This window comes from Leucopleurus acutus, assembly GCF_964270905.1.
Source record: "Leucopleurus acutus genome assembly, chromosome: 6".
Taxonomy (NCBI): domain Eukaryota; kingdom Metazoa; phylum Chordata; class Mammalia; order Artiodactyla; family Delphinidae; genus Leucopleurus; species Leucopleurus acutus.
Window position 1 is genome coordinate 95,008,753 of NC_139149.1, and position 26,368 is coordinate 95,035,120.

At 36.0% G+C, this 26,368-nt stretch overlaps 1 protein-coding gene across 1 annotated transcript in view; it reads right to left on the reverse strand.

Annotated features, from left to right (window-relative positions):
- Positions 1 to 26,368, reverse strand: part of IKZF2 (IKAROS family zinc finger 2) — a 170,572-nt gene that overhangs the window by 37,361 nt on the left and 106,843 nt on the right. The window contains exon 5 of the mRNA XM_082840606.1: positions 22,646 to 22,813. Within this exon, the coding sequence (XP_082696732.1) occupies positions 22,646 to 22,813 (168 nt within the window). The remainder of the gene's footprint in view (positions 1 to 22,645; positions 22,814 to 26,368) is intronic.

Consider the following 26,368-nt stretch of genomic DNA (forward strand, 5'->3'; position numbering starts at 1 on the left):
AGTTTTCATCATTAGTGTATAAGAATGCAAGAGATTTCTGTGCATTAATTTTGTATCCTGCAACTTTACCAAAATCATTGATTAGCTCTAGTCGTTTTCTGGTGGCATCTTTATGATTCTCTATGTATAGTATATGTCATCTGCAAATGGTGACAGTTTTTCTTCTTCTTTTCTAATTTATATTCCTTTTATTTCTTTTTCTTCTCTGATTGCCATGGCTAGGACTTCCAAAACTATGTTGAATAATAGTGGCGAGAGTTGACATCCTTGTCTTGTTCCTGATCTTAGAGGAAATGCTTTCAGTTTTTCACCATTGAAAATGATGTTTGCTGTGGGTTTGTTGTATATGGCCTTTATTATGTTGAGGTAGGTCCCCTCTATGCCCACTTTCTGGAGAGGTTTTATCATAAATGGGTGTTGAATTTTGTCAAAAGCTTTTTCTGCATCTATTGAAAATGATCATATGGTTTTTATTCTTCAGTTTGTTAATATGGTGTATCACATTGATTGATTTGCATATATTGAAGAATGCTTGCATCCCTGGGATAAATCGCACTTGATCATGGTTTATGATCCTTTTAATGTGTTGTTGGATTCTGTTTGCTAGTATGTTGTTGAGGATTTTTGCATCTATATTCATCAGTGATATTGGTCTGTAATTTTCTTTCTTTGTTGTATCTTTGTCTGGTTTTGGTATCAGGGTGATGGTGGCCTCACTGAATGAGTTTGGGAGTGTTCTTTCCTCTGCAATGTTTTGGAAGCATTTGGGAAGGTTGGGTGTTAGCTCTTCTCTAAATGTTTGATGGAATTCACCTGTGTAGCCCTCTGGTCCTGGACTTTTGTTTGTTGGAAGATTTTTAATCACAGTTTCAATTTCATTACTTGTGGTTGGTCTGTTCATATTTTCTATTTCTTCCTTGTTCAGTCTTGGAAGGTTATAACTTTCTAAGAATTTGTCCATTTCTTCCAGGTTGTCCATTTTATTGGCATAGAGTTGCTTGTAGTAGTCTCTTAGGATGCTTTGTATTTCTGTGGTGTCTGTTGTAACTTCTCCTTTTTCATTTCTAATTTTATTGATTTGAATCCTCCCCCTCTTTTTCTTAAAGAGTCTGGCTAATGGTTTATAAATTTTGTTTATCTTCTCAAAGAACCAGCTTTTCATTTTATTGATTTTTGCTACTGTTTTCTTTGTTTCTATTTCATTTATTTCTGCTCTGAACTTTATGATTTCTTTCCTTCTACTAACTTTGGGTTTTGTTTGTTCTACTTTCTCTAGCTGCTTTAGGTGTAAGTTTAGATTGTTTATTTGAGATTTTTCTTGTTTCTTGAGGTAGACTTGTATAGCTATAAACTTCCCTCTTAGAATTGCTTTTGCTGCATCCCACAGGTTTTGGATCATCATGTTTTCATTGTAATTTTTCTCTAGGTATTTTTTTATTTCCTCTTTGATTTCTTCAGTGATCTCTTGATTATTTAGTAACGTATTGTTTAGCCTCCATGTGTTTGTGTTTTTTACGTGTTTTTCCCTGTAATTGATTTCTAATCTCATAGCATTGTGGTCAGAAAAGATGCTTGATATGATTTCAATTTTCTTAAATTTACTGAGGCTTGATTTGTGACCCAAGATGTGATCTATCCTGGAGAACGTTCCATGAGCACTTGAGAAGAAAGTGTAATCTGCTGTTTTTGGATGGCATGTCCTATAAATAGCAATTAAATCTATCTGGTCTATTGTGTCATTTAAAGCTTGTGTTTCCTTATTAATTTTCTGTTTGGATGATCTTTCCATTGGTGTAAGTGAAGTGTTAAAGTCCTCCATTATTACTGTGTTACTGTCGATTTCCTCTTTTATAGCTGTTAGCAGTTGCCTTATGTATTGAGGTACTCCTATGTTGGGTGCATAAATATTTACAATTGTTATATCTTCTTCTTGGATTGATCCCTTGATCATTATGTAGTGTCCTTCTTTGTCTCTTGTAATAGTCTTTATTTTAAAGTCTATTTTATCTGATATGAGTATTGCTACTCCAGCTTTCTTTTGCTTTCCATTTTCATGGAATATCTTTTTCCATTCCCTCACTTTCAGTTTGTATGTGTCCCTGGGTCTGAAGCGGGTCTCTCATAGACAGCATATATATGGGTCTTGGTTTTGTATCCATTCAGAAAGCCTGTATCTTTTGGTTGGAGCATTCAATCCATTCACGTTTAAGGTAATTTTCGATATATATGTTCCTAATACCATTTTCTTAATTGTTATGGGTTTGTTTTTGTAGGTCCTTTTCTTCTCTTGTGTTTCCCACTTAGAGAAGTTCCTTTAGCATTTGTTGTAGAGCTGGTTTGGTGGTGCTGAATTCTCTTAGCTTTTGCTTGTCTCTAAAGCTTGTGATTTCTCCATCAAATCTGAATGAGATCCTTGCGGTGTAGAGTAATCTTGGTTGTAGGTTCTTCCCTTTCATCACTTTAAATATATCATGCCACTCCTTTCTGGCTTGTAGAGTTTCTGCTGAGAAATCAGCTGTTAGCCTTATGGGAGTTCCCTTGTATGTTATTTGTCATTTTTCCCTTGTTGCTTTCCATAAATTTTCTTTGTCTTTAATTTTTATCAATTTGATTACTGTGTGTCTTGGCGTGTTTCTCCTTGAGTTTATCCTACCTGGGACTCTCTGTGCTTCCTGGACTTGGGTGGCTATTTCTTTTCCCATGTTAGCGAAGTTTTCAACTATAATCTCTTCAAATATTTTCTCAGGTCCTTTCTCTCTCTCTTCTCCTTCTGGGACCCCTGTAATGCAAATGTTGTTGCGTTTAATGTTGTCCCTGAGGTCTCTTATGCTGTCTTCAATTCTTTTCATTCTTTTTTCTTTATTCTGTTCCCCAGCAGTGAATTCCACCATTCTGTCTTCCAGGTCACTTATCCATTATTCTGCCTCAATTATTCTGCTATTGATTCCTTCTAGTGTATTTTTCATTTCAGTTATTTTATTGTTCATCTCTGTTTGTTTGTTCTTTAATTCTTCTAGGCATTTGTTCTTTAATTCTTCTAGGTCTTTGTTAAACATGTCTTGTATCTTCTCAATCTTTGCCTCCGTTCTTTTTCCGAGGTCCTGGATCATCTTCACTGTCATTATTCTGAATTCTTTTTCTGGAAGGTTGCCTATCTCCAGTTCATTTAGTTGTTTTTCTGGGGTTTTGTCTTGTTCCTTCATCTGGTACATAGCCCTCTGCCTTTTCATGTTGTCTATCTTTCTGTGAATGTGGTTTTTGCTCCAGAGGCTGCATGACTGTAGTTCTTCTTGTTTCTGCTGTCTGCCCTCTGGTAGAGGTGGCTATATAATAGGCTTGTGTAAGTTTCCTGATGCAAGGGACTGCTGGTGGGTAGAGCTGGGTGTTGCTGTGGTGGGCAGAGCTCACTACAACTTTAATCCACTTGTCTGAAGATGGGTGGGGCTGGGTTCCCTCCCTGTTGGTTGTTTGGCCTGAGGTGACTGAACCAGGCTCTTTGGTGGGGCTAATGGCGGACTCTGGGAGGACTCACGCCAAGGAGTACTTTCCAGAACTTCTGCTGCCAGTGTCCTTGTCCTCATGGTGAGCCACAGCCACCCTCCACCTCTGAGGAGACTCTCCAACACTAGTAGGTAGGTCTGGTTCAGTCTCCTATGGGGTCACTGCTCCTTCCCCTGGGTCCCGATGCGCACACTACTTTGTGTGTGTCCTCCAAGAGTGGAGTCTCTGTTTCCCCCAGTCCTGTGAAGTCCTACAATCAAATCCCACTAGCCTTCAAAGTCTGATTCTCTAGGAATTCCTCCTCTTGTTGCCAGACCACCCAGGTTTGGAAGCCTGATGTGGGGCTCAGAACCTTCACTCCAGTGGGTGGACTTCTGTGGTATAAGTGTTCTCCAGTTTGTGAGTCACCCACCTAGCAGTTATGGGATTTGATTTTGTTGTGATCGCACCCTTCCTACCATCTCATTGTGGCTTCTCCTTTGTCTTTGGATGTGGGGTATCTTTTTTGGTGAGTTCCAGTATCTTCCTGTCGATGATTGTTCAGCAGTTAGTTGTGATTCCGGTGCTCTAGCAAGAGAGAGTGAGCGTACGTCCTTCTACTCTGCCATCTTGAACCAGTCTCTGAGCTGACATTACTTAACCATTCAAATATTTCCATTTGCTTTATAATGTAGAATGATTAATTTTTGAATTAAATTAAAAACTTAGTATAAAGACACAAACACCAGGAAAAACAGTACATAAGTGTGGATGAGCATTTTAAATGAAAACTATCACAGACAATTGAAAGCAAAAGAATCTACTTTTTATTTTTAGCTCAGTGTGGAAAAAAATAGGCACAGTTGTAAAAAGAAGAAGTCTCATGCAAGATTACTTTCATAAGAATGTATATTGTTGACATCTACTTTTCTATCATTCTCTTTAAGTAACAAGTTTCACAAGATTTCTTCAACTGAACACCTGAAAAAAGGAAGCTAAATGCAACTGAATGAAATACACATTGTAAAATATTTTGGCAGTGTAACAATTATGCTTTCCAGGATCTTCTTTATCATAGAGAGTGTAATTATTTCTTCTTTCTATATTTGTCTATAAATTAATTACTTAAAAAACAAAGATGCTGAAATCTCAGAATTTTTGCAGCTCTTAAAAGTATATACAAGTCAGTTGTTTTTCATACCACAGATATTTACCAACTACCTCAAGTGTGGTATGTATAATCATAATAAACATAATATTCATAAACCATTGAACTTAGAGGTATGCCCACCTCTCTCATAGCAAATGTAACAATAATTATTTAACTGATTGATTGATGAATATAAGAAAAGGAGTCACTGAAATTACAAATGTGAAAAAAATTTATAATACAGCAAGGAGATGGTGAAGTAGAAATCTAAGACACAAGACAAACAGATGTATTTGATACTGTTTCATTATTATAAATGTGCAAAACATTTATCATGGGGAATAAAAAGTATAAAGTCAAGGAAGAACTTTCTAGGCTTATAGAATAAATTAATAATCCCATCACAGAAATTTTCCTTTTTGATATGATTTCTATTCTTGCTTTAAACTACTTTTCTCATCTGACTTTCCAATGTTATAATAACTCAGGGAAGTAAGCAAGGCTTTCAGATATTGTAACAATGCAAGAAAGAAATTTGGATATCAAAGGGGTCCAAGTAAATTGAAAGTAGATAATCTCTAATTTATGGAGTATTCACATAAGGTAAAGAATGATATATATACATATATCCATACTACGGTTTCATACTTAGTTTTCAAATAAGAGCCCTAACACTTACTGTCTATGTGTGAACCCTAGGTTAAGTTAAATAAGGAACTATTTATACCTAACTCATAGGATTTTTGTGAGAAATATAAAAATATGCACATAGAAAACTTAACAAGGTACTTGACACAGTAAATGCTCAATAAATGGCAACTTTTTTCCTGCCTGTAGCTTTCATCACCTAACACATTATATAGTTGACTTATTTATTACATTTACTGTTGGTTGCCTATCTCTCTTCATTAAAATGTTAAGTTACATAGGGCAAGATCTTTTTTCTTCACTGCTGTATCTCAAGTGCTAGAAAAATGCCTGGCACATAGCTAAGAAATATGTGTTGAGTGAATAAATGTGGTTTCATTATTAGAGCTTTTTAAAGCTTCTTCACATAACACAAAGGATTTTCAACTGAAAGAGGCCATCGCTCATGTGTGTTATGTTTACTATCCAGGAGTGAGTAAAAAGAGCACTCTTGAGCTACATCTAATTTCACAAGAAAAAATCTAAATGTATATACACTGAAAAACATTAAAAATATGCATTAGCTGACTCTACAGAAATTAGAATAGGTCAGTGTTTTCTTCCCTTTCCTTTTTTTTTTTTTTTTTTTTTTTTTTTTGCAGTACGCAGGCCTCTCACTGTTGTGGCCTCTCCCGTTGCAGAGCACAGGCTCCGGACGCGCAGGCTCAGCAGCCATGGCTCACGGGTCCAGCCGCTCCGCAGCATGTGGGATCTTCCCGGACTGGGGCACGAACCAGTGTCCCCTGCATCGGCAGGCGGACTCTCAACCACTGCGCCGCCAGGGAAGCCCTCCCTTTCCTTTTTATGGGGATTTTTTTTAGAACAAGTACATTATACCATGAGGCCCTCATCATTCAATTAATCAACAAGTACTTTTTGATCACCTATTATGTGCCAAGCACCATTCAGGGAGCTGGGAATACCTTAATAAATAAGGCAGAGGAGACAGACAGTCTCACAAACTTACATTCAGCTGGAGGGAGACAGGTAACATATGCATAAACAAACAAAAAAGATAACCACAGATTCTGGTTCAAGCTTTATAAGACTTTATGATAGAGACAGCAAGATAGAGAGGACCTAGGAGGATGCTTTAGATAGGGTGCTTATAGAAGGGCATTATCTCCAAGGAGATGACATTGAAGCAAATATCTGAAGGATAATGAAGCAACCATGTCAAGAACTGGGGAAAAAGCTGAAGGTAGAGACTTCTAGGATCATTAGTGCAAAATCCAAAAGGGTAGGGAAAAACTTAAGGAACCTCACATAGCAAAGAACACAGCATGAGGGGTAGAGTGGTATATGCTCAAACAGAAGAGGTGGGCAGAACTTCCGCTGGCCATGATTAACAGTTTAATTTTATTATAAGAACAATGGAAAGCCATTAAAAGATTTTAAGTAGAGGAATAACATGATTTAAACTAGTTTTTAAAATAATGTTCTGGCTGCTATATGAAGAGCAGATTGGAAAATAGGAGTGTGGGAGCTGAGAGCATGGGCTCTGGAGTCAGGAAAAGCAGTTTATACCCCAGCTTTTCCTGAATATATTGGAAATTGTACGAAATATGCATATGTAGTTATAATGGTAAGATTTTGACTATATCATAGCATAATTTTGAAAAGCACTCTCATATAGATGAGTTATTCTATTCTTAGATTTATTTATTTTATTCTAAATTTTTATATGTCCTCAAGCATTATGGAACATTTTTGTTTATTTAAGCATGATATGTTTCTTTAGTTTCATTATGTCAAACACTTTTGTGTGCTTGTGTGTATGTTTAAAATCTAATCCAAATAATACATTGTTGGCAAAATATAAATTTAAAATATAAGGTAAAAGAACAATAACCTTAATAAGATAAAGCTTGACATAAGGACCATACACATAATATTCAAAACTATAGATTGTGGGGATATTAGCGTCTCTCTCTCTCTCTCTCTCTCTCTAATTTTGACTCTACTTATTTGTAAAATAAGGCATTTAAAATAGTGCTTGTCACAAAATAAGAGCCCGTTAAATTAGCCATTAACTTTAATTTTTACAATGGACTGACATTTATCATCTGCTAGGAAACACATATAACCACAACTGATCTCCAGTAATCTTAAAAAACTATCTAGTTAATGTAAGAATGTTCAACTGAAAGCATCCATAGATTCTTTCATTCATTCAATCGATACAGTATAAGGGATACAGATGCAAAGAAGAATATAGTAAGATCTTTTATTTTGAGATGCAGAATTTAGGATCTTTCGTTTTTATCTATATGCTTATTATATTTTTGTACAATTTAGAGAGAAACCACGCTGACTGATGATTTATGATACCTTAAATAAAATTTTAATTATATTCTAAGTATATTTTATATGCTTATAATGAATGGTACTGGGTTTTATTTACCTCATTTGTATGGTTTTCTAACATTTGGGAGTTTTCTTACAAGATTGGCAAGACAGTACAGGCTGTGGATGAACAGGTTTCTTTGACTCACATGCACGGATCAAGTAGGAAAAATAAAAGGAGAGGGTGGAGGTTAGCTTACAAAAAAAAAAACCCTCAACAAAACAAAACAGAAAACAGTGTGATGTTCATTTTTGGACACTGGGTAAGTAAAGAAGTTGGCATGCTGCCCTCCTGTTTCTGCCATGGAGTTCCAAACATGCCAGGCCTGCAGACTCAGCACCGTGGAAAGGAAAATGTGAAACAGCCACAAGCTCAGGCTGTCCACAGTAACATCCAAGTAGGATGCAAAACTGTACTACTCAACTTGTCTACAGAAAACTGAGAAGAATAAGAAATACGTCCATGGTTCCTGCTTATTTCTTTAGAACTCCTGAGAATAGAAAAAGGTAAGGAGGAAAGGTTCCAGAAGTAAACTAATCTGATTTGGTCTTTGAGCCAATGTGGAGAGCCACATCAGATGAGTATGTGTTAGAGAAGAAAGCCTGCTTTTCCATTACGCCTTCTAGAAATAAGTGTCAAAAATTTAAAGAAGCATGAATACCACTATTTGAAACAGATGAGACCGTATATGCTATTAAAAACTTAATTTCTTTTATAAGGCCCATATAAGGTAGAGTATATAATGATTATTTGTGTTCTACTGGATAGAAATCACATGGATGGTCACAGCAGCTGGCCTGACTGAAAGTGGCTTTCCCTCCTGGTCAGCTTTCAATGGGCAGGGCCTTGCATGTGTGTTGTGTGTGTCTGAGTCAGGAATGAAGACACTAATCCCATCCCCTCTCTTCAGTGTTTATTGCAAAGCATACAGAGAGGCACCACGGGCATAAGTGTCAGGACTTGATAGGTGAAATCAGCACAGCACAGTTATGCAAATCACATGTGCAACTGACACTGCTTGTGTAATTATCAATGTAATCCTCCTCTATCTACCACCTCCAGGAAGGAAAGGAGGGGTGAAGGGTGGGCAAAGTTCACACTTGGGAGATCACCCAGAGAGTGGGCCAGGTGCCAGGTCTACAATCAGGTGAAAACAGTTCCTTCTCAAGGGAAGTCTGCAGGGCAAATTATACTACATTAAATGCACCATCACTGCTATGAATGAGCTACACTAAATTCAATTTCTATAACCAGCATCATTTAATCCAATATGTCTATCATTATACTGGTCTATGGCTTAGTATTGTTTGAATGGATCTCTTTAGCAAATCTGTTAGAAAAGTCATGGTGATCTGGTTTTAAAATAATGTCAATATGGAAATAACTGATAATGAAAATCTTTTAGCCACGTACCTAATTTTCAGACATTTTAAACTCTTATTTCACAAAATAATCAGTACTATTAATATCCAAAGGTCTATAACCTATAGCAAATCCATGTTATAAAAAGATTTCATATGTAATAGAAACTTAAGGTACTTATTTATGTACTTTTTGTTTACCTCAGAAAAATAAAGCAAAGTAATATTGAAGCAAACATTGAAGGATTAGGGGGAAAACAGCCTATGAGAAAAACAAAGAGTAGAAGGCAGAAGGAGAGACAAGAACAGGAAGATAACTTAAATGAAACAAGATGAAAAGGGTGTATTAGACAAGAAAGTTAGTGATTACAAAGGCCACATGTGCTTTGAAGTACCTTTTAGTTTATGGAATTCCTGAACAGTCAATAATTTAAGGAAATGATGCGACAGTAGTAGTGAGTCCCTTAGTAAGAAATGACAGTAAATCTGTAAATGACAGTAAATCATCCTCATGGCAAAGTAACGGACTGTCCCATATGAGAAGACTTAAAACTAGAGCATTTGACATGAACTTGTTTCTTTAACAGTATGGTTAAAGGTTAGCATTATCTCAAACCAAGTCAGATGCTACTTTTCAACTTTATTTTCAAGAAATTTGAAGAGGAGGAAAAAACTATCTTTTCTTACCAGCTTCTCTAAGAGCATGTAGTTTATACCTTGAAAATGCCTGTTAGCTGGTTTAATAGTCCACTAAATGTGAACATCCAAATATATTCAAAGGCAGGGTGAGTCATAATATTCTATAGGTATATCTCATGATAGTTAAAGGAATAACTGAACAAAATATAAAATAGAGTTAAAAATAAAAGGCAAACTTTTGAGTTTGCAGCAGTACACTATTGAACTGATACATTTTTTTAAAAAATTAGTATTAGGAAAACTAATACAAGTATTCCATATTTCTGAGCTATTTTTATGGATAAAATATAGTACATGGAATTATAGAGTCTTAAAAAAACAAAAAGACAGTCCTTATATAAAAGAGCTAAAAATGTACAATGAGGCGGATGTTGTTTTAACAGATGGATATTATATGGTACATCTGGTCCAGTTGCTTTTTATAGGACAAAATAGCTTTAACTTGACAACCAGACATAAAGAAAAAACTTCTTAAGTGAAATTTGTCAAACATTGAATAGATTACAAAATCATGTTGTAAAAATTAACATAACTGAGGTGTTTGGAAATAAACTAGACATTTGCTCAGAATAATGTAGGCTTATTGATCCTAAGTCAAAAGACTATGACACTGGAAGCTTTCTCAAATAGATATATTCTAGGGTTATATGCTATAGATATATCACATAAACTAATTTTAAAAAGTGTTTATTTTTAGGTGATATATCCAAATAATTATATAATAAATACTGATTTAACTGAAAGCTAATAAGGTTTTCCTCTGACTTTTATAACAGGTCTTACTGAAAACACAAAGTAATTCTTATTTTCTTAAAATGAGATGAACAAAAAAAAAAAAAATCAGAAAAAATTCCTACACTTATCTGCTTATTCAAGGATATTTTATTTATATATCTCTGAACAGTACCTTAATGTTATAATAAGTAATGTAAAAATACAGTAGTGTTAAGGAATACAAGAGATAGTGGATAAGTTTCCTTGGGACATAGGATTGTTCATTTTCAAGTGAAAAGATTCCATTTTTAAGCAAAGAATATTTTTTTGTAAGAATGTAAGTCCAGTACAATTCCATGGCCAAAACTGAATTTTACATATGGCATAAAAACATTTGAGACTGCACAAGAAGCATTCTTACTTACGTTTTTCTCTTTACAATTTATACAAAGGAATGTATAATGCATATATATTACATAAGTTTCCATACATTAAAAATACATACTCTTCTATTGTGTTTTAAATATTTGGGCACTGCATTAGAGTATGTGAGAAATATACCTGAAGTGCTAATTAGGAAAAAATATGTAATTCTAGTTCCTCCTAGATTTAAAAAATAACAAGTATGCTAAGTATTGTTTTGATTAATAGGGGTCCAGGGCTTAATTGTAACACTATTTCCCCAGTGTACTGGCTATAATAAAGACAATTAAAAGGAGTAATACCTAACGTATGAAGCACACTAATCAAATTTCTAAGAATGAAAGGACTATAATCACTTGCTAAACTAAAAATCTGACAAAACTAATAAAACATTTTTTATAGCAGGAGCACTGATTCAGCACAAAAAACTGACATAAATACTATGTTATGTTATAAATTTACACAAAGGAAATTAGATGATTTGTGTGGTAAATCTCAGATTAATGGATAGAGTTTAAAATATAAACCAGTATCTTTTATTTTCTTACAACCTTATATATTAATATAAGGTTGGGATATGTTTATAAAGTGTAGTTTACTTTCTCAATGGACTAGAAATTTGACTGTGGTCTCCAGCTGATATATTGTTGATGATACAATTCTTTATTTCTCTCTCCTTTCCTTCTCGTCATTTAAATTTCACATGTAAAAGGATCTGGGTTTTTTTTTTCCTTCCTCAGTCATTCTTTCTTTTTGAGTGTTCCAAAGAGGCAAAAGTAGAAAGAGGGTTGCAATTGCTAGATGTCTTAAATTTAGCCAACATACTGCAATAAAATAAAGCAATTCTAATGAAATATCCAGCATCAATATCAGCAGAATAGCTCTAACCCATAATACATGAAAATAGTTTTAAAAAAAACACTGATGACTGTTGTACAAACAAAACTTAGATTGTATTATTTCACTTTTTTTTTCCTAAATGGACAATATTTCACAAATAGGATATAGCACTGCCATAACAAAAGTAAGAAAGGTTCTGATTTCTCCTGTTATTATCTTAAGAAGTTGGGAATAAAATCTAAGAGTTGTTGACAGGAATTATCTGCTATTGAAAAAAGATGATCATATTAATCTATTTCCAGAAATAATATTATACTGTTTAAAATTATTGTTAGAGGGCTTCCCTGGTGGCGCAGTGGTTGAGAGTCCGCCTGCCGATGCAGGGGATATGGGTTTGTGCCCTGGTCCGGGAAGATCCCACATGCCGTGGAGCGGCTGAGCCCATGAGCCATGGCCGCTGAGCCTGCGCGTCCAGAGCCTGTGCTCCGCAATGGGAGAGGCCACAACAGTGAGAGGCCCGCGTACCACAAAAAATAAATAAATAAAAAAAAATAAAATTATTGTTAGAAAACAAACTTTTCCATAGCAAATACTGGCAAACACTACCAAAATATTTTTGCTCTTTAAGGAGCCCTGATTTATTAATTATTTATAAAATTGGGCATCCTTTCAAAATTAAAAAAATGTTATCAAGGACTGTAATCAAAATTTAAAACATGCAATCAAATGTGTGACTGCATCTTCCATCCCAGTGTGAAAAATATCATTCAAGTACTAAGTGGCAAAGGTGGGGGAGGGAAAAGTCAACATTGTTTCACACTTCTGCTGGCATTCAGCAACACAGAGCTTTTTCAAAAATATTCTTTAAAAGGGAATGCATTTTAAATGAACAAACTATATCTGGAACTAGAAGTGCAAAATCAGAAACTGTCTATATCAAGGTTCTGAGATTTACGTTAGCAGATGGTAGCAGAGAAGTAATGTTGGTGCCATGAAGGTCATCTGAAAATCTTAAGACCTATTCCATTTTATGCAAGTCTGTTTTGAAAGTTAAAACAAACAATAGAAAACTAAAAAAAAAAAAACTGGGGAGTGGGGACTACCCTTTTACTCTTTAAGGTTTGATCTTAGTGACTGATGGGCAGCAAAATCCCAGGAGAAAAGATAACAGATTGTTATTAGCATCACATAATGTGAACAGCATAAGATTAAAAGATTAAATTAAGTGATCTGACAAAGTCACACAGCTAATTTGCAATGAGCCCATTCGAAAACCCATTTGTCTTGACCTCTTGACTTCCAGACAGTACTCTTTTTTGCTTTATCATTGAGTTAAAAGAGTTCAGCAAGACAGAGGATGCAATAAACATATGGGGCTGTATCATTTATTCCGTAGCATGTAGTACAGATTTAGGAGTTTGACTGTCTTGGTTTGAATTCAGGCTCCACCCGTGTGACCTCTCTGTGCCTCAGTCTCCTCACCTGTAAACTAGGAATAATATTAGCGAGAGGCTTTCTGTCTCTCCATTCCCTTTGAAAAGCATACTGAAATTCTGGTGCTCCCAGGCCCTTCTTTGGTATGCCGACATAAACACTTCTAGCAGTTGAACTGGATACTCACGTTCAGTCAGTTATTATTCTAGCCAAACCTATTTATGCCAGCTGTACCTGTTATCATAATTAAGTAAATTATTCAAATATACATATTCCAATAAAATAAGTACAGAAAGAAAGTTCTTTCTATAAAAACTAATTTTACCCCTCTGGAAAAATTCAATAAAGGTGAGTTTAAAAAAACTACTAATGAATTGGAGGTAGGCAAAGGTAATCTTAAAAATTAGTGAGAAAAATCTTTTTTTTTTTTTTTTTTTGCGGTACACGGGCCTCTCACTGTTGTGGCCTCTCCCATTGTGGAGCACAGGCTCCGGACGCACAGGCTCAGCGTCCATGGCTCATGGGCCCAGCCGCTCCGCAGCATGTGGGACCTTCCCGGACCGGGGCACGAACCCGTGTCCCCTGCATCGGCAGGCGTACTCTCAACCACTGAGCCACCAGGAAAGCCCAAGAAAAATCTTTAAAAACTTTAATAGAAGTCTGATTGCTTCACAAGGTCTTTAAGTTCTTAAAGAAACTGAAAATGGAATTAGAGATGATGTGATATGAGTGTGGTTTAGGCCAGGAAAATTACTTGAAATTCCATAACTAAATTCCTCACTGAAAGGAAAGGGCCTGGCCTTATATATATATATTTTAAAAAAAAGATTAAATGCATATTTTATATTGGGTTGGCCAATAACATACATCTGACGGAAAAACCCGAACAAACTTTTGGCCACCCCAATGTTTATATTTTTAAATGTTAAGGACCTTTTTATGAAAAGAATTTCCCATATTGCTAGACGTACTGTTTTTAATTGATAAACTACCTGATTTTGCTCATGTCAGGTAAAGGAGTGTTAATTAAATGAATAATCCATAGGAAGTGCTTAGCACAGTGCCTCATGCCTATGGAGAGTTCAAGAAATGCCAGACATTACCTGTCAATAACCTAACTATTGGGGCTATGCAACCAAAATCAAGACACTACCCAGTGTCCTCTAGAGTATGCAAGAGAGTTCCAAATAGAAACTTTCAGCTTATATGGGATCTTACAAGGGAGGGAAGGAAGAAAGAAAGGAAGGAAGGAAGAAAGAAAGAAAGAAGGAAAGAAAGAGCGAGCTAGCATTTATTGAATGTATACTGTATTCCAGATATTTTTCTTAAACTGATTGATAGATATAAAATCTCACAGAAATATGTAAGTGCACATCAATACTGGGCTCATTGTTACCAACCTACTACATGGAAAATTTTCAAATCTAAAACACAGGAAGCAAAGATGCAGTATTAATACTGTAGAACACAATAGCTAACTAGATAAAATAAAACAATGAGCACTCATTACCCAAAGTAGGGGTTGGGATGGAAGAGAAGGAAGCAAGATACTTCATATTAATAATAGTATTTATAAAAAAACAGAAATTAGAATTAAAAATCATTACATTACACTTAATACCCTATACTAGTAAGTTTAAGCACTAGTTCTTAAATTTAATCAATCTGTGGCATATTTTCTTTCACCTCTACAGCCATTTTCACTCTGCTCTACTCCTGCAGAAAGCTAATTTCTATTGGCTTCATCAATAGGCTCCTTTTTCCTCTGGCTTCTGGTTATGCTCATTTAATGTAAGGCATCAGCAAGACAGGAGGGGTGGAAAGAGTGAGGCCAAGGTGTTTATTCCTCAGTCACAGGTTAGCAGGGGTACATTCCTCTACTGAAGGTCAGTTTCAAGACTATCTCCTACATCTCCTAATTCCAGTGACCTCTTCAGACATGGGATTGCAACCATCCCCTGTTGGTTTTCTTTATGCCTACCCCTTCTCTTGTAAATATTAGTGCTTTCATGAATGTCTCCACATCTTCCCCATTTGAGTGTCTTACTGCTTTCCTATCAGGACTCTGATCAATAGTTATTGGTAGCACGAGTGGCCCAAGGCATCAGACAAAATGGCATTCTGGCATTGAATTTCTCATGTTTGAATAGAATAGCATGGCCTCCTTATCAGGAAGTTAGTGAAATCCTGGTAATTCTAGACATGTGCTAGCAACATGATTATTCAAATTGTCACTGATGGTAGTATGAAGTGCAGATGCAAGGCAAAGCTTTAGGAGTTGTGGTCTTTACTTGCTGAAGGAACAATGGTGGTGTCTAATGTGAAGACTGTAGTGTTACATGGCTACTTCTGATGGTCTGAAGGATTATACAAAGGAGAAAGGACAAATCGAAGGTCCTGAATGCTCAAGTCAGAACAGCGGTGAAATATCAAAGTTCTCTGTTAGCTTTAAGAGAGTCCTTATTTACTTACGGCTCAGGGCAAATAAGGCTGAAGACCAACTCCAGAATCTGATTTGAAGGGTTATGAAATTGCCATATTAAATAAAATGGGCAAAGCCAATACCATTTGGTCTTGGTAACAGGGTAATGATAGGGAAAGAGTGAAACAAGGGTTGTTACGATCTAATCAAATACTGAGGTTCAGAATGTTGAACCCCTAAACCCTCCCGAACCATCCTTGCCAGAAGACACATTTGTCTTCACTCCCCACCATTCCATTTAAGGAAACCAACAGTCCCGTAAATCAGCCTTTCCATATAGTAAGAGGACTTCCAACTGCTTCAGCTGAGGTGGGAACCCAATCAGAGAAGGGCGATTCTTTTCAGGACTCATTTCTGTTACCACTCATGGCCCTCCAGGCTCATACCAAGTTAGATATTAATATAGCCAAAATCGAGGGATATTTAGGAGGTGACAGCCTGTACACTGAAAGAATTGCAAAACTTTACCAATTTGTATCAGTAAGGAGTCCAGATAGCATGTAAGGAAATGGATTGATTCTAAGGGTTTTATACCAAGAAGATGAATTAAAATGCTAGCTCAGGCCAAATTTATCAATATAGGTGCATTCATCTGGAATTTGGGATTTAATATATTGCCTTGAGCAGGTGGGAGTGACTGGTTTATTGAACCCTTGATTCAATGATGGCTTACACAGTGAAAAGTTGAAAGGGCAGAATTTTCTTGGCACACCAAAGTAGAAGTCCAAAAGCTCAAGTAAGAATATTGGAAAAGGGCTTCCCTGGTGGCGCAGTGGTTGAGAGTCTGCCTGCCGATGCAGGGGACATGGGTTCATGCCCTGGTCTGGGAAGATCCCACATGCCGCGAAGCGGCTGGGCCCATGAGCCATGGCCACTGAGCCTGTGTGTCCGGAGCCTGTGCTCCGCAACGGGAGAGGCCACAGCAGTGAGAGGCCCGCGTACTGCAAAAAAAAACAACAACAAAAACAAACAAACAACAACAGAAAAAGAATATTGGAAAGGATCTATTATGAATGACCCCATTCAGTCCTCCCCTAACCATACCCTTGGAAGGGCCTCACCAAAGAATTACATTGGTGAGGAAAGAACCAGCGTGCTTGGAAAGCTTCCTGGTAACTGTCTTCTCTAGGCTGGAGAGAACAATGATAGATGTTACCAACCGATCTGGGCTCCCTAATTTAAATGTATCCAATGTGATCTTCTGAGATGGCAGAGGCTTTGTGGTAGAAATTAATTTCAGGAAGTGCAGTTATCTTAATAAGCCACGGGGACGGGATAACAATGTGTTTTGCGCCACAGGGTTCTATGGAAATGGCTAATGGATTACAGATCCTCCAAGAATGAAAACGATGGTTAGACTGCCAAGCTGCTAACTAAGAAAAAGTCTAGGTCTTGTGGGCAAAAACCCAACTTTAGTCGCCGTAGTGGGGTTCATGATCTCTTATCCACTGCCCAGACCTAAGTCTATTCACATATCCAGAGTCACATAATTTTAGGTGGAGCCAGAGTCCCTTTCAGAAGGGCCCTGAAACCTGGCCACCGCTGTATGCTATGAATTTTCCTCTAAGCCATTCCAGAATCACCTGTGGCCATTTATGAGGGTGACTGTGAATTGGGAGAAGGAAAATACCAAATCCTTCTGCAGGTTATTAGACAATTGTATTAGATTAGCTCTGAATTGGCATTAATCCCTGGAACCCAAAATACCACTGTGGCCCACCAGTCAAACTGGGAGCTTATGGAGGTCAAGATATATATGGAGATTTCACCCAAGTCCATCTTACAGTATCATAGGAATAAATGCATTTAGTAATGGGAAGAACCTTTACACTGGTTTCCTGACCCATGGCAGGAGGTCTATTATAAAAAGCCAAGAACAGTGCTGTCCAATGAAAATATGAATCACATATATAATTTAAACTTTTCTAATAGCCACATTTTAAACAGGTGGACTTAATTTTCATAATATATTTAATAAATATAATTTCAACATGTGGCATTAACCATATGAAGGTACTTAACAGCCACATGTGACTAGTGGCTACCATATAGGAGATTGCAGCCCTAGAACTATCATTTCTTCCAAGATAATAAACTAAAACTGAAGGAGGCTAGGGTGGTCACTCCTACTACATACCCGTTTAAGCTGTTTGTTAGGCTAATGCAAGACCTAGATGGTTCTATGGATGAAAGACAGTTTAATCACATAATGCCAACTACAGAAGCAGTTCTAGTAGTAGTATCTCTGCTGGAGCATATTAACATAGTACCTGATACCATGTATGGAGCTACTGACTTAATTTCTTTTAAAAGTAATTCCTTATCAACGAAGATAATCAGAGGCAGTTTGTCTTCACAATGCAGGGTCAACATACTTTCACTATCTTACCTTAAGGTTAGGTCAACTCTTCTCTCTTTGTCGTAATATAGTCAAAAGAAATCTTGTCATAATATAGTCAAAAGAAATCTTTGTCATAATATAGTCAAAAGAAATCTTGTTCATCTTGACATCTCACATAACATCAAGCTGGAACATTACATTCATAGTATCATACTAATTGGATTTGGTGGTGGGTCAGGAAGTAGTAAACACGTAAGATGCCTCAGTAAGACATATATTAGGGCATAGGAGATAATCTCTATGAAAAGTTGAGATTTGCAGCATTGGTGAAATTTTAGGGGCCTAGCGATGTAGGCATGTTGAAATAAGAGCCTCTGTAGTAAATGATAAGTTGTTGCACCTTGTACCTTTCATTATGAAGAAGGAGACAGAAAATGTGGTGTCCTCTTTGAATTTTAGAAGCAAGATATACCACGTTTGGGTGTTCTGCTCTGATGCATGTACTAGATAATCAACAAGGCTGCCAACATTGAGAGGGGACTGGGGCAAGAAATGAATCTGCAGTGTACCTCTGCTGTAATGAAAGCTGCTATTTAGACTTTTGGTTCTAAGATCCAGAAATGTAATGATTTTTGGAAATATCTGTGGTAAGCAAAGATGGTGTATGACATCTGCCACTGAAGCATCAGAATGCAAATCCCTAGTGGAGTAAAGATATGTGATCTTCTCAGTAATGATTTGCCATTTGAAAAGCAGCTCTTAATTTGTTATTGGACTCTTGTTAAGACTGAGTATTAGGCCATGCGACTCCAAAAGACTACGTGGCCCAAACTAGACAAAATGAACTACGTGTTAATCCGATTCAACATATCATACAATAAGACGTGCACAAGAGCATTTCATTATTAAATGAAACTTGGATCACACAGGTTTGGGAAGCCCAAGTATACATCATGAGCAAGTAGCTCACGTGTTTCTGATACCTGCTACTACTGCTTCACAGTCTCTCACAATCTGGCCTCATGGGGTGTTCTCAATGACCAATTAATGTAAGATAAAACCACATGAACCCAGCTTGTAAATGGATTGTATGGTATTTAGTATTAGCTGCAACTACTGTGTTATAGGCCCAATGAAGGGGGCTGCCCCTGGAATATAGTAGTGAAAGATAACCCCCTAGCAGAATTTCAGATTGTACGGTTTGCATGGAAGAAGAGATAGCTGAGGTAATGATACATGGCATGGCCATATGGTCAAGGACTTGGAAGAACAAGACTGGAAGATTGGAGATTGAAGGTTTGGGAGCGTTATGCAGATGTGCCTCTCAGAATTTGTACAAAGTGTGACAACATGGTTACTACGTGAATTCCCTTTGGAGGGCTTCCATTGTGGAGAACCCTCTTAGTAATCTGGACAAGATTATGTGATGGGTGACCCAAGCCAATAACACAATCTGTTTTATGGATGACAGATTCTTCATCTAGCTACCCTGGTGCTTGCTCAAGTGGCCCATGTACAAAGTGACAATGGGAACAAGGGTGGAAACTATGCATGGCTTCAACAACATAGATTTCCCCCTCTCTATGGCTGATTTAACTACCACAACTGCTGAGCTCACCACTTTCCAATGCTGAGACACTGATACAGCATTATTCTCCAAGGTGATCGACCAGTCAATTAATTAATGGCTGGCAGGTTACAATGAACTTCTTTCAACCTGAAGGAGGGAGAAATTTATTCTCATAGGAATTGATAGATATTTGCTATATAGATTTACCTCCCCTTCCTTCAGTACTTTTGGATGTGCCTCTATGCCTGGATTTAACAGAATGCCTTAACAATTATCATAGTATTCCTTAAAATATTGACTTTAACCAGGAAATTCTTTTCACAGCAAAGGAAATATAGAAATGGGCTCAAACCTATAGATTTCGCTGGCCAGACCTCATGCCACGTCATCCAGAATCATTTGGCCAAATAGAGTGGTGAAGTGGCCTACCAGTGGAGTGGTTCATGTATAGTTGCTAGCTGGGAGAAGTTTTGGTGTGTTCTATAGGATGTGATAAATGCCAAAAGTCATCTATCTCCTCCATTGCCAGAATGCATAAGTTTGAGAACAAAGAGGTTAAGGTAGTAGTGGACACAACACAAATACCTCAAATAACTCATTTAAGGGATTTTCACTTCCTGTGCTGAAATCTTGGGATTGGTTGTTTTGGAGATCTCAGTGCCCAAAGGAAGAATGTTTCCACCAGGGATCAGAGTTCTGTTACCATTGTATTGGAAGCTGAGACTACTCCCTGGCTATTTGGGGCATTTTAAGCTGCTGAATTAACAGGAAGAGAAGTGGGCTATTGGCTGGTAATTTTTCCAGATTACCAAAATGATCTGGGGTTGTTGCTATATGATATGGGCAAGGCCAACTATGTTTGAAACTCAGGAGATTTAGTGGGGCATCTCTAACAAAAACTTCTCCAATAATGCTGGTTATTGAAAAACTACAGTAATCCAAGGAAGGAAGGGCCACCAAATACTCAATGTTGTAGGAATTCAGGATCACCCATAAAGAACCCTGTCCAGACCAGGGGCTAAAAAGAGGGTGAAAGTAAGGGGAAGATGAAATTGGCAGTGGAAGAAGAAAGCCATATATATTGTGAAAAACATTGGTGATGGTTAATGTTGGAAGTAGGTCTGAACTGACTTCACCCCTTGATGATGCAGTAAGTGGATGATACCCCTTCTCCCCCTCTCATCCCTCCATTAAACTCCCCTTATTAGCCAATTTGAGCATATCTGTTTATATATCTGCAAAAGTCATGACTTAGTATACCAAAATACAAAATCAGCATAATAGCAGTTAAAGGGACCATGTCTTTTTTTTTTGAATCTCAAAGTAGAAATGTATTTATTTACAAAATTTACAGTTTCATAGAAACAGCTTTGCTTTATGCACATAAACTTTATAATTATATAGAACCATGTAAATTATAGGGTCCGGCCTTGCAAAGCCAGTGGAAGGGGCTTACTTTGGGTGACATCTTTCCCTCCCCTCATTCCACTAGCCACCAACCCAGAGCTCCTATATGGGCCATGCCTAATCTGCATAACGAAACCAATTGTAGCCATCCAGCTTAGTCTAACACAAAAACCAAGGTGGCTTGACTTCTTAGACACTACCCACAGGGATAAATCTCTTGAAAGAACAAAAAGGAAATCAAGGAAACAAATTGAGATGACTGTCAAATGCCTTCCAGAGGTGTCAACAGGCAGTGAACCTTCTAAGAGCAATCTAGCAATCACCAGGCAAAATTACATGTATACACTAAACCGTGATAGTAAAAACAACACAGTTTTGTAAATTTTGTGACCAGTGGAAATAGATGTTTTAAGTTATATTTCTGCCTCAACTTCATCCTCATGAAAAGCTATGTTTTATATAATCCTTGGTCAACTGAATAATACTTTAATAAGCCAGAGTGCATGGCTACCTAAAGGAAATAACTGTCAGGTCTTAAAAATATCTTTCAATAAACAATACCACTTTAAGATATAATTTTCACAGCATAATTTTTAAATAAAATATAATGTGTGATAGTTGGAAATGAGTGAACTGCTTTAAGTCAGGGATGAATATAAAATATATACTTAAAACAGTTTAATATTTGCTTTAATTTCATTTTTCTGTAACAGCCCCAAATTTAAGAGTTAATGTCTAGAATAGTTTTACATTATTTCACATTCACGTTAAAAAACTGTGTAAAGCCTTAAGGATTAACAGGAAAAATGTAAAGAAAGATAGTATGAGCATTACCTCACAACCCACAGCACTCTCTAATATAATTTGTCAATGTAGATGAAGATATCACTTCCATCATATCTTCATATTAAAATTAAATTTTAATACGTCATTATGAACAGAAGGAGCATATAAAACTGGCTTGAAGAGTATTCTGTATTAATGTTCCACCTTTAACTTCTTAGTTATGGCAATTCATGCTAAAGCCAAATGAAATTCATTCGGTATCTAATCATTCTTTTGCTTGTATGCACTATATTCTGGCATTTAAAATAAAATCAAACTTATTCTAGATTTCTAAATGATGATTTATGAAGCAGAGAAAAGTTTCAGAGAGCATCCAATGACTATAGTTTGAGAGTTAAAGAAACAAGGAGGGTTAAAATTAAACATAAAACACTCTCACCGCCAATTTTCTAATGAGCATAATATTTTCATGTTTAAAAATAGTGATATTTGACTTCCCACTGAGGTCCCAGCCCAGGTGCCATATCAGTCAAAATAATATCACAGCTTTCCTCTCCTCTATGGTAACAATAGCACGTAACGATGATATTTTACTAGATTTTCCGTTATTTTGGATTAACCATAATTACTGCATTAATAATTGTAAAATTTAAAAATCATAGAAAATTTATGTAACAGCTGTTTTCTTCAATGGCTTGAAACTCTTCAGTTGACAGTACTCCTTTCTGCCAAGTCTGTAAGCCTAAAAAAGAAGGGCCATATGCATCCTGCGAGATTTGTCAGTTATTCAGTGTACACAAATAAAAATACTGTCTAGCTCATTCCCAGCTACGCACCAAAGTTAGAAGTTACTTTGTGTTATGCTATAGCAGTCTCCTGAGTTCTCATATTTTACTTTCTACTCAAAGAGTTGGTGGCACTTACCAGAGTGGGTCCTGAGGTGTCCTGTGAGGGCGTCCCTCCTTCTACAGGCATAGCTACAGAAAGGACATTTGAACGGCTTCTCTCCAGAGTGTAACTTTATGTGTCTCAAAAGGTTGCCCTTCTGAGTAAAAGAAGCTCCACACTGGTTACAATGGAAGGGACGTTCACCTGCAGAAGGGGAAAGAGGTGGGGACGATCAAGTAGGTTATGTGCAATTGACTAATTTGCTGTACAATGTTAACTACAGCCAGTTCTCTGTGCTGAGAATGTCCATCTCCCTCCTAAGTCTTCCAAACCTTTATCTTCCTAGAATTTGCTTTGCTAATACCAAAGTCCCAAACTTTAGGTCAAGTGCCGTTTCAGCTCTTCATGTAAATTTTACAGGATTCCTGTCACTGACTGCAAAGAGTAACAATCATAGCATTGACCACTGGTTGAACAACTAGGTGCCATCACTTTACTGACTTTATTGGTTGCTTTACATACAATATTTCAAACCTCACGATGGCATTACTAATTTGGTATTAATAATTTCAATTTACAAATGAAGGAATGGAAGTTCAAGTATCAAAGTTTCTGATTATAGTCACAGCTAATAGGTAATTGAGCTGATCATGACTCTTGGTCAATTTGACTACAAAATCTTGCTCTCTTTATTGTACCATGTTATCTCTTAAAATAAATCACAGAAACTTTGAGCTGAAAGGGACCTTTAGTCTAACTCTCCAATTTAGCTGATAATTTTGTTATCAGGGAGCCAAAGAGGTTCAATGAATGAACTAGGTTGCAAAGCTCATTACCACAAAATCTCAAAATATAGCCCAGGTCTCTGGATTCTCCTAGTTACTAACAATAAAACCTGTGGCAAAATTTCCTGATATAATCAGAGAAAATCAAAAGAAAATTATTCATCCAGACATTTCCTGTACATATATTCTCTGTTTCTTGTGAAAATCATTTATTTGATAGGAACCTTTTCTCCTACTACTCATATTGCCCTAAAATTGTTTAAGCCAGAATTATCTGCTGTCTGTTGCCATCAACTGGCTGTTGACAATGTCACTGAAGGTAAAAACGTAGTTTGATGAGGGAGTAAAATTGGCAAGTAGGATCATACGGATAACATCATTAAACCATGATGAAATACTCCCTTTAAACATGTCTATCTATAAAGATAGACATAAAATATAAATTAATATATAAATAATACAAATATATTAAAACTCAACATTAGGATAAAAATTAAATGAAAAAACAATTCCCTTTTGGTTGAACTGGACCATTTCTGTACTTGAGGTTAGATAATGACTGTAATTTTAATAGTTTTCAAAAAATTTTACACTGAATTGTCATGCTTCATATCTTTAACTGAAACATTCATAATAATAGTGAATAATGAAACCACACTGTATTGGGGGGCCTTTAAAATAATGCAAACTCAGTGATTCTTTTTATTAAAGAAAGCTAGGAGGCATAAATAAGAGAAACTTTGGTCACCTTCTGGCAGCTACCACTGCACATTCTATCATATAGATTATAAAGCCCAAGGAAATTGAAAAACTGACAGATCAGGTGTATCTTGAATTCTGTAGTTCTTGCTCATTTTGGAACTAAATGAGATATATACCAAAAAAGAGTAATCTGTGTGTGTGTGTGTAGCAAGGGTTAAGGTTTTTTTCTTAAGAAATTTGGAGAGGAAACTTAGGACCTAAGTTTACAAAAAGTCCTATATTGATGGTTGAAAAAGAATTATTCATAATGTTAAAGTTACCTTAAGTTTTATCTAATTTAACTTGGTTGATTCATTTGGTAAAACTGACAAATCAATACTAAATACAGCTTAAAAAAGAGGCACAACCTAAAACCTCTCATATGATATCTTATAAAATAATCAAAGTTTAAAAATAAACCTAATTTTGGTAAATTTTTTTTAATCTTATGCACACAGACACACACATATACAACTTAATTCTTTTACTTGTTTCAATGGAACAGCAGTCTAAAACTAAAATCAGAATTTTCTTCTCCCCACCTGTGTCATGAAATTAGTAATAAAAAGGCAGGAGGATTTTATTAATGAAATTTTCTTACTCTCTAAAAAGTTAATAGCAAATGTAAATTACACATTTTACTAAAAACATTTGATTTTACTTTTGAAATCTATGTAGGGTTTCCCAGGCAATAACAAATTAGTACTCAATAACTTAAAAACAAATTAATGTGGTGAACAAAAATATTTGAAATCATGTTTGCCTTTGGAAAATACTCCTGTAGCATGCTAACTTTGATTTTCTTTAAGCCTCCTAAAGTCTTTGAGCTGAAATATTTAAAAATTCCTAATTTAGGTTACTGAATTCATCATTCAGAATAATGCTAATCTAAAACAATTATAATAAGGATCATTTTTAAAAAATAATTTTTAATTTACTTAATTGAGTTTTATGAGACTAATGACAGGGTAATTTAGTTGTTAGGTTACATTTATAAAATATTCCAGATATCCTCAAATATTTTTTAATAAGAATTACTTCTGAATTTATATGATCATCTTTAAAGGGGTAGGAGAAATGTCTAGTTATATCCAGAGACACTGCCGTGTTGCTGAGTGAATAAGTCTTAGTGTGAAGGCGTTTGCTAATTCTGTTCCCATGGCCATGGGAAGTAAAGAAAGAAGCATGATGAAGGTAATCAGTCATGTGCCCATTTTTGATAAGAGGAAAGAGACTATGATAATAATGCACTTTGATTTCAATCAGATGAAGCTTTAAGAAATACTGATTTTCCTGGCCTATTAATTTCAGAGGTATGTGTAAAATCTGGTAACTAACTGAAAGGTACAGTTGACTACCCATAATGTCTATGTAACTTGAAACAACACATCTTGGTTATTTCTTTTATAATAATTTGTTTTTTCTTTAATAAATAGACTGAATCAATTGGTCCTTTTCAGGTTGGTTTAGACCTTGTCTAAAATATATATATATATATATATATATATATATATATATATATATATAAAAATCACTTTCTTCAGATGTAAATAAAAGCAAATTTCAGGAGAAACCCACAAATTTACTAAATACATTAGTGACATTAAAGAGTAAGTCCAATTCAAAAACATCAAGTAGGCTATTGTATCTGTGATAACTAATCCTCCCATGGGTGGGCACCAAAGTCTGGATTAACAACTCTGGATCCAGGAGAACAATTAAGATGTAGTCACGTAGCCATGCTATTCTTTATTTCCATTCTCAATCTGTTTTTTTTTAAAATCTTCTAATCTACTCAAGGACCGTTTTATTCACTGGGTGAAGTTATCTACCTATTATGGAATAAATTATATTTGAATATTTTATATACTTTCATAAACATATTTCTAGATCTGTGTTTATTCAACTGAAATGCAAGTATACATGCATCAATTTGCTTTGGTGAATCAAAGACAGAGGGTGTGCCTGTGTTGCATGGAACAACCACCTACAAATATGAAAAATCCCAACCATGTGTAGAGAGGGCCTTAGAGCAAGAGAATGGCTCTACAAAGCTGCAATGGACAAAATATGATGCTGAAAACTTAGTTACAAAGATAACAGTACTCTACCCCAAAGAGATGCAAAATTAAGTATATTCTACATTTATAGTGTTTGTATCAATTTGTGTTTATGCATGAATTGATTTACTACCCCTATTTCTTTTCTTCTCCCTGTATTCCCAGTGAAGAGT